At 44.6% G+C, this 9,378-nt stretch overlaps 1 protein-coding gene across 1 annotated transcript in view; it reads left to right on the top strand.

The window, feature by feature from the left end:
* Positions 1-174: 174 nt before the first annotated feature.
* LOC120846115 overlaps positions 175-9,378 on the top strand; it is a 30,124-nt gene continuing 20,920 nt past the window's right edge. Inside the window, exons 1-2 of the mRNA XM_040217789.3 lie at positions 175-1,732; positions 5,006-5,212. Coding sequence (XP_040073723.2) covers positions 356-1,732; positions 5,006-5,212 — 1,584 coding nt within the window. The 5' untranslated portion in view covers positions 175-355. The remainder of the gene's footprint in view (positions 1,733-5,005; positions 5,213-9,378) is intronic.

The following is a 9,378-nucleotide window of genomic DNA, read 5'->3' as shown; positions in this document are numbered from 1 at the left end:
ACGGCACGCCCTAAAATAAATAAAAGCTGCAGCCTTCCATCACTGTCACTAGATGATAATTTAAATTAATATTTAATATTTACAACATACACATATGGGTACTTTAAATAGATTACAAGTTTTCTATGTGGAACATTCCGGACGAAAAGCACGTTACAAATCGCAAGATGTAGCAAGGTAGCGACCCCAGTCAACATGGCTCCTGTGCCGGCTGAGTATTTCGGTGTTTGCTTCTAATTTTCGTTGTTTTCCGGACACGTATGCATGTGACAGGTGATTTCAGCTTGAAGATGTGGAAGCTCAAAGTGCTTGTTGCAATTTCAACTTGAATTCAATAAGATATTCGTACGCAATCATGAATTCAAGAATAAACTTTCTGGCGAACCTCGGGCGCTGCTCGCGCCTTCTTCGGCGGCTACCCTCGAGTCACTCAAGGGCGTCGTACTCGAGGCAACTCTCGCGCATTAAGAAACTCGTCGAAGAGGCCGCAGTTACCCAAACTATGTTCGGGTTCAAGGACTACCTACTGGAGTCGTCGGGACTGCAGCAATCGCAGTTCGTGAAGCGATTCCAAGCGTGTAAGTCCATCGACGAGGTGTTGCTCTTCGCGTTCGCCGGTAAGCAGATGAAACCCTCAGAATTGGTGGCTTGTCTCGACGCCTTGGTCAAGGTTCAGTACAGAATCCTCTCGAGCTTCCAGTGGGCGTATTACGACAGCGAGCTCACTCTGTGGATCCAGGCGGACGTCAACTCCGACACCGAAGACTCCTTTCGGTCGCTTCATCGTCATCCGAGTTTCCTCGACCTCTTGCGCGAGATCGATACAAACACGAAGCACTTTTCTCCTGGCGAAGTTGTCGACGCGTTGCACGCGTTACTAAAGTTGTTTGTGGACAGGGAGCACGATGTCCTTGTCAGGCTACAAGAGAAAGCGTTGCAGACCTGCGGGGAGCTGAACCTCGCTTCTCTGGGCAAGCTTTCCGAAGCGTCAAACTTCCTAAAACGTGGCGGCTTCATCGTCAACTCGCTCATCTGCTCCCTTCTACAGGACTCGTTCGAGGCCGTGCCGCTTTCCGCGGACAGCTATCGAGACCTTGCCTTAGTATTGTTCAACGTTGCGTACTTCTTGTCGCCGGAGTACATCGACACCATCCTAGAGAAGGCGGCTACGATCCTGTGCTCGTCGAGTTCCGATGTTTCGCCGTCAGACACGGTTTCATTCATCGTAGCTGGTGGCAGGTTTTCTACGAAAGATCCCCAAGTCGTGGCTCCGTTTTTAGAGCACCTCGTGCGAAACGTCTCTAGTCTCTCGGTTCACCAGCTCTCGAGTCTCGTGCGCATCGCACGGTTTGGAAAATTCGAAGACTCGCGGCTGAAAGAGGCCGTCCGAGAGCAAGCGCTAGCCAGGATCGAGCGTGGCCTCCTGCGCACGTCGGACGTAGTGAGCTTGGTCAGCATCTTCGACGTTGTCGGCTGGACGGACGGCCTCCGAAGGGAGTTTTCGGACCTTCTCAAGATTCACATGTCGGACCTGGACGCGCTTCTGATTAAGCATATGGCTAATAGCAGCTTCCTGACCGACCCCGCCGAAAAGAACTTGACTTATCTGTTTGCAAATCGCTGGTTCGAGAAGTTGCCAGACGTGTGCAGCAGCGTTTCAGCCCTCATGGTGCTGGTGCAACTCTATGGTCGTACTTCTATCATACCGAAGCAAGCTCAGACTGCTCTTGAGGTAGGTTTGCTTCTAACGGGAGTATTTGTGCGGTAAAATATCTATGAAGCAGGTCTTGGAGAATTAAGGGGAAGGAAAAGTTAAAGGCAGGACAACCATGGTGAAAACAAACATTACACAATAAGGAAAAAAGCAAAACACAGCTACTTGTTTTTTTTTTATATATATAGAAACAAATGTTTATTGAATCAACACGTAGAGAATAAAAGCCCTAATGCCGAATTTTAGGTGTCCCCGAAAGATGGCTAACACCGAGCACAGATTCGACACAAATGCTGTGTCAGCGCTCGGCTGAGACTTGCGTTAATTCGGTGAGAACACGAGTCCAAACTGAACGCTGAAGCAGCAGTCGTGTCCAATCTCTGCCTCATATTCAGGTAGGTTTCCTTTGTAGATTGCATAGTTTGGTATAGATTCTAATAAAGGTAAGAAGGAGGGCAAACACACCTTACAAAGTTGCTGAACTCCTTCAGCGACGCCGAAAATTCAGCACAATAACTTTGTTTTCTAGGAGATGTTGATTGAACGCCCCCACCGTAAAGATCTGTAGGAGAGGAAGAAGGGGAAGGGGAGTTGACCCGATAATGCTGGCAGCGGCACATCTCTGTTCTGCTCACAGCAGACTGGAGCTCTGGACAGAAGTTTGTTGCTGTCCCGAATGTTTACAAGTAAACATTGAAGAGGCTCCATGGCTTTGCATCCATATCTCTACTTGTTCTCACCTCAAAAACCGTGAAAATTCGGCTCCTCGCTGAGCATTGCTAATTTTTTCTTCTATGTAGAGAATTAAGATATATGTAGGTCCATTCTAGATCAGATGTTATCTTGTCAACACATACACGCTTCAAACGCCAAAGGGATTGCTTCTTCCTCCGACAACCAAATTTTGTAAGAACTACTGTAGAATACCGTGCATCCGCCCATTCCGCATGAAGCGCCCACCCCCAAAATTTGAAACAGCTGAAAAAATATGCACAGTACAAATATATGTAAAATTGATGACCTCACATGCACTCATCCCCTATTTTATCGTGATTATCTTCAAATTTTGAGTGGGCACTTGCTCGGTATTTTACGGTACTTTGCGCGGCATACAAACAATGTGCAAAACTTCCTTTTTTTTTAGGTGAAAATGAGTATAGATCTGTGTCCTCTGACGTTGCTTGTAGCATTAAAGTCTACGAAACAAGCTGTGCATTTTCTTCCCTAATATATGATACATGAGGTAAGAAAATCTTTTTACAAAACAAAGTACATTGGTTTCTCTCATAGGTTGCGTGGTGTGGTATAGATTCTTATAAAGGTAGGAAGGAGGGCAAACACACCTTACAAAATAGCTGAACTTCTCTGTTGAAGACGAGCCTGTCATTCACAAGTATGCGCCTTGCTCACAGTTGTAAAAGTGCAATAAATGTGAACACCTACCATTCTAAAGCCTCCTCACTATGTGAGCATATGCTTGACAGAGTCCTCTACCAGAGCTACGAACTCGTGCTCACAGTATTGTTAACTGGTGGATTGAATTCGGATAAGCTCCGCTTTTTAAGGCATTTAAAAGATATTGATGAATTATGCAGAAAATTGTGTGTTTGGTATGCAGCTGTGGCTGTAACCACAAAATAAGAAATGGGTCCCACCATAACAGATTCTTATCCTTGCTTATATTTTGGGTTTGGTTTTGTTTTAGAATTGCAAGAAGCAAAAGCATGCAGGCAAGCTGGTTAGGAAACCTCATAACTAGGCTGTATACTTTTTGGTTTTAACCGAAAAACACAAACATCCGCCTGTGTCGAAAATACAAAATCGGTTGAAACCGAAAAACAGTTTTTTTCATATTTTCAAGCAAGCGCTGGTTTCTTTTTTTCAACGAAGAAGTCCTGTATAAAAACAGCAATAATGATCTGCCAGTGACGGGAATAAAAATTGGTCAAAGCAAAAGAACACTGGTTTCTAAATATTTTAAAAAGGTAGCGACAAATGCCCCTCAAAGGCAATCGTATATCCCTCCGCCACCTTTGCATCTAATAGCGTCCCATTGTTTCCGTGACGTCGCGGCCAATGCGCAAGGAGGCTTGCCTTCCTGTACATATTTGCTTTATCTTTCGACTTTGACTTAGCATTGTGGAAGCCACGAGAGGGAGATTAGAGTTTTCCCCCTCCGATGGATACAAAGGCTGCTTTCAGGGGCTCATTTCCCCCTCCAATGAATACAAAGTTTGCTTTCTTAAAAAGTGGGATTGGAGACAAGTTGGCATCACTCTGTAGTGGAACAAGGAGCGTCTTCAGTGAACCCTTCTTTCGACTGCGAAGGGATTTGAAACGGGCGCATCACGCTTGTGCGGGGAGTTTCTCCTACCTTCTTGACTCGTAACGGACTATAGCAATGTTTTTTTGTTGTTTTTTTTTTCACTGAAAAAGTTTTATGCAAACTTTATTATCTTACCCAAATTCATGCACTTTGCCTGTCTTTCTTTTGCAACCTACGTGGTCTTAGATTCTTGGGGCCTAAAACTCGTCGGACACAAAGCTGGAGCCAAAAGTTTGCACAGCGTGGCGATTGGACGCTGGCGACAAAAGCGCATAGTCATCGTCGTGATAGTCCATTCGGTGCGCTTCGTGAACTTCGGCCCCAACTTTGTGCTTGACGAGTTTAGAGCCCCGGAGGACAGTAGCTTTGTTCCACTGTTGTCCAGGGTGAGCGGTCCTCCTAAGCTTCCGACCTTAAAGATCACTATTAGTGGCCCGAGAGGAAAGTCACAGCTGGCTAGTACTGTCCCAAGCCACGTTGGATGTTTTGGGGCTTCCCGTGTCCAAATGTTGAGCGGACATTCTCGAATTTGCGCATCGTCAACAGGAAAGAGTGACAGGCACGAGCCTAGGAATGTATGTGTGCATATACTACAATATTCAAGTGTGAAAGAGATTGTGTAAAAGATATAAATAAAATTTGAACTGTTTTTCGTCTTCAGTGGTTATTTATATACACAATTCGTTTTCCTCGATAATCACCATTTAGAGCACCTGCATTAAGGAATTCATCAAAACGCACTGGTATTCTAGAAATAAATAATTGCCGATAAACATCTGCCGATTTTTGTCATAGACACTGGAAAGTATACACCCTACTCATAACCTAGACCCTGAGACTTAATGACTTACTAAATTTTCATATCTCTTTCGATAGAGTGGCTGACTTCTCTTGTACAGCAGAAGAACTCCATCCTTTGAATGTGTTCAGTAACTTCTGACCCCCTTTTTGCAACATGCTTGCAGGAGAGACTTGTCCAAGAACTCAAGTTTGGACAGCTGGCAATGCAGCCAGACCGGGCAGTGGCATGCTGCAACTTCCTCTTCAGGTTCGGCAACCAAAAGTCGAAGGAGTACTCCCTTCGTCTTCTGGATGACATGAAGCTCCAGCTAACCCCGGTCCGCATCTACAAGCTGCTGCGTTCAGTCAAATTCCAGCCCGAATTCGCCTTGGTAAGTTTCTGTTCTTGTTCACCATGCAAATTGCATTAAAGGAATGGCATTAGTTAGTACCGCTGTAATTGCTGTGGACAAAGCACTTGCACCTATAGTACCAACTTATAGTGGGCATCAGATTTCATAGTTATCGTGCTTCGCACTTCCATACTGCTTATAAAATCATGCTTGAAAAGAGAAGATTACAATAATTACAGAGATGGCAAAATGTTGCAAGGTGTAATCGGAAGAAATCATAGAAAATCTGCGAGACTTATAATTGAATGAAACATGAACTTGAATAAATTCATTATTTATACTTTGAAAGAAGAAAGATTGAATCCTTTATTTTGTCCATGCTGCCTACATAAAAGGTTATCAGTTAGGTAAAGTGCTAATGTTGTAGACTTGTCAACTATGACCCTCCCTCCTCCTGCCTAACCCCCCCCCCAGAAGGCTCCCAATCGCAGTGATGGGGTTGCTACGCTATTGCACCAGTCTTTGCCAGGGTTTTTACACTTATAGAGAATTATCACTTTGGATAACATTGTGTTAGATTTCATCTTTGTATGAACTCTGAGAGTACTCTAAATTTAACAATATCTTTTATTGTTTGTGTCTGTTTCAACGGGCATGACAGCGGCAAATTAGACGTTGCAATCTTACGTACCTCCCTTCACCACAGCAAAGCCAGAAGTTTGGGAAAAAAGTGCTCCTCAAGGGTGGCGGGCTGTATGTGGAACATGTGTCAGGTATTTGAAAAGAAAAGGGAACTTTGTAGATGCTGATGTGAGAACTACTACATCTTGCAGTAATATTTTTAAAATAGAACCATTGCTGGAATTTATAATAGAATGCAATATTCTCACAAGTTGCATGCAGTGGAGTAAATCATGGGGGGTCAGGAAGGGTCCCGACACCCCCCTGTGTTTAGACGGGGGGAAACGCACCTTGCAAGTTTCCCCCCACCCCCCCCCTGAGATTTTGCATTTGAACAGCCTTTATTTTGACGTGCTTGAAATTGAATGTCAACAGGCGGCATTCTGAAATCAACTTGAAGTTCCAACTCCTCGCAGACACAACGAAAAAAATAGCATCCATTTGATCGGTATGAACGGATCACTACAACTGCGAGGTTATGAAGAATAAGCTATAACGCACGCGACTCAAAAATGCCTCGTCGCCTTCACTGTGTCTTTCAAAAGGGGAGGCGACGTATCTGGGACCAGTTTGTGGCCTTGGTGAGAGCCCCACGAGCTTTAAGTGCCACTTGAGTTCTTACCGGGCAGCCTCACTTTTTTGTCGGCTTTTCTCCCCAGTTTTTTGTCCTCGTCGCCTTTTGACTCTCTCATACGCCCGTCCGTACCCCTTTCTTGTTCCTGCCTTCTCGCTCTCCCACTTCCCTTTTCTGAATCTTCTTAGCTTACTCTTTCAGAGCCGCCGTTTCTATGGAGACTAAGATGAGTAGCAAGCCCCCTTCACGGTGACGGTTCCGCCGTGAGATCTGGGCAGGCGACAACTGAGGAGGGGATAATCCCCCTCCTCTTAAAATCGGCACTTGAACTGAGCCCAGCGCGTATGGAATGGATTATGGAATGAATGAACAAGGCCACGTGAAGCAGTAAAAATGTCGTTCCTCGTTTGCCAATCCTTTCCGGCTCTGGGGACACCGATGGAACCGAGCATGGTACGAGGCAGAGTCATAGGCAGTCACGACAAAAAACGAAGGCGCCCCAGGGTCTGTCAGGCTTCGACTTAAACCGCTAAAAGAGGATTCACATATCCCCGGTGTCTGTATGGTGGCGGGTATTTGCCTACAAACAGGCTTTCCAAATGTCGTGCAGCTGCTCCTCCCTCACTCCTTCTAAATGCTCATAGACGTCCACGTTTTCTTTTTTTTTTTTTTTTTCGTCCTTTTTAGTTGTGCAGACGACCCGCGGTATGGTACTCAGTAGTTCACCCTTCCGTCTGCTTCCGCTGCAAGGAAAGGCGCACGGGATGATCGTCTTTCCCTGCCTTTGAATTCATCCGTGCTGTTTCAAGTTTCGGTCTCCCGTACCGTTTTAGTGAGGTCATATCAAACAAGTTGGCCCTACAGTTTGTTTACTTACACGTTTGTGACGAACTTCTGAGCACGAACGTTCATACACAGACGCTTATCCTCCTGCTTGAGCAATTTCGTTCACCCTCATCGATCGTTTGGCACCTGCATACATCTACGGAAGTGCTGCCAACAATGCATAGCATACCAGCCGAGCAACCTTTTTGGCTTATTGTGCCTGTGACTTTCAACTGGACTCTGAAGATGCTGCAAAAACGACAAAGTTTGCTGAGCTCCTTCTTTCTGCCAAACTCCAAGCGACCTACTTCGGAAGATGCCACAAAAGACATTGTTAAGGTGAGTTTTTTATGTAATTTATCAGTGATTAAGGTTTGTTTTCTTGGGTGACACTGGTGCAACACACAGGGGATTTCACCTTAATTAGAAAAGGGGAGTGACAGTTAAGCAGATGCCACCTTCACTATATGTTTCTTAATATATGCAAGCCCAATCGGCTTGCACTTATAAAGTTATTAGATAGGTGAATAACTGCCACAAAATGATAAAATGCTAACAAAAATCTGCAAACGAACTTTTAAATCAATGGTTTTGTGTTCTACGTTGCAATTTCAGGTTCAACGGTAGCCATTATTAAGGGCTAATCCACTTTATAGGTGCTTATTCACATGCTGTCACATTGCAAGAAGTGCTTGCATCGGCTGCCACGGGCGCCATGTTTGCGGTCTCGTTTCCACCCACGTGTAGCGTGTTGCCTGCTGTCTGCCCGCATTTCTAAGCTTGGTTTGTTAAGGTTTTTCTCATTTATCGGGTTTCTTTAGCAGAATTCAGTGCTCTTTTTCTATTTTGGCATAGCGAGGTCATCTTCTGTTATGTGTTTTGTCGTTACTGCTCATATTTTGTTACTGTTGTTCGGCTAGCTGTGCACTCTGTGTCGCACAGCTTTCCCTGCTTCAAAATGAGACTACAGTGTTCATGTGGCGGAGTAAATATGCGGCTCAGCTTTTTGGGCGCAAGAGTGATCGCTATTTTTATTAGGTAAAGCGGTGCCGTGGCACAGCCCAGCACATCCACAACGTGCTTGGTAAAAAGTGGGGGATTGTTCTCGAGCGACGAGCAAGGGTTACGTCGAACGCAATGCTAGACTCTTCGTAAATATTTTCTCATTGTTAGTTTGTCACAGCAAGCGGTTTCCGAACAAATTTACTGACATTAAGAAGTACCTTGTTCGCTCAGCAAGCTACCCGACACGGGATGAACTGAAAGCTTACAAGTACTTTGAAGCACACAACTTCTTGACAATTCCACCCCTCCCGTGGCCGTGCGGCACTGGTGCAGAGAGGTCCTCGGTCCTCTTTAGACTTGTACCATACGCATTACAAGTAATCGGATCATACTTCAGTATTAATTCAATTACAGTATTTAATTACTTTATTTGTAATTTGTATTTGTAATTAATCACTTTCGGCTAAAAGGAATTGTAATTGTAATTTAATTACTTTCTAGTGTCATTAATTGCAAAATTTTAGTCACAATTAGAATTACTTTTGCAAGACTTTGTGGTGCCTACGGAACCTCTCTGAAAGCCTCAGTGCTCGTGCAAGTGGCCTAGCGCTCGGTTACACACTCGCACACATAGACACATACACACACGCACAACAAAAATAGCGTGCCGTTGTTTGTTATTTTGTTGCTTACACTGCGGGCTGAGAAATAATCCTCTTTGGAGCCCACCTCAATGGTGCTGTGTCGCGCCGTCTGCGGTGCGAGCAGAAAACAATAGCGTAAACATGGCAAAATAATGAAAGAAACAGAATTGAGCTTCAGCTTTCAGCCGAGGTTGGGGATTTTAATTGTCTGTGAAGTTATTTTTCTGTTTTTGTCACTATTTTACGTCCCTCTTCCAGTACTGTCGCATATTTGTTTCTCTGTATTATTTTCAAACTTATTTCCTCTTGGCTTTACTTCGGATATTATTTGCATAAGCATTTTGGAGACTGACCTCGCACATGTGAATAGTGTCGCCATTGGTTCAAGAGCCCCGATTCGGTTCTTACATATTTCTGAGCCATTATAATTTCAACTCAATGTAAGTAATTTACAATAACATGAAACGTTTGTATGT

This window comes from Ixodes scapularis, unplaced genomic scaffold (genome assembly GCF_016920785.2).
Source record: "Ixodes scapularis isolate PalLabHiFi unplaced genomic scaffold, ASM1692078v2 PGA_scaffold2__306_contigs__length_199485367, whole genome shotgun sequence".
NCBI lineage: Eukaryota > Metazoa > Arthropoda > Arachnida > Ixodida > Ixodidae > Ixodes > Ixodes scapularis.
This window is presented reverse-complemented; position numbering and strand designations above follow the sequence as displayed.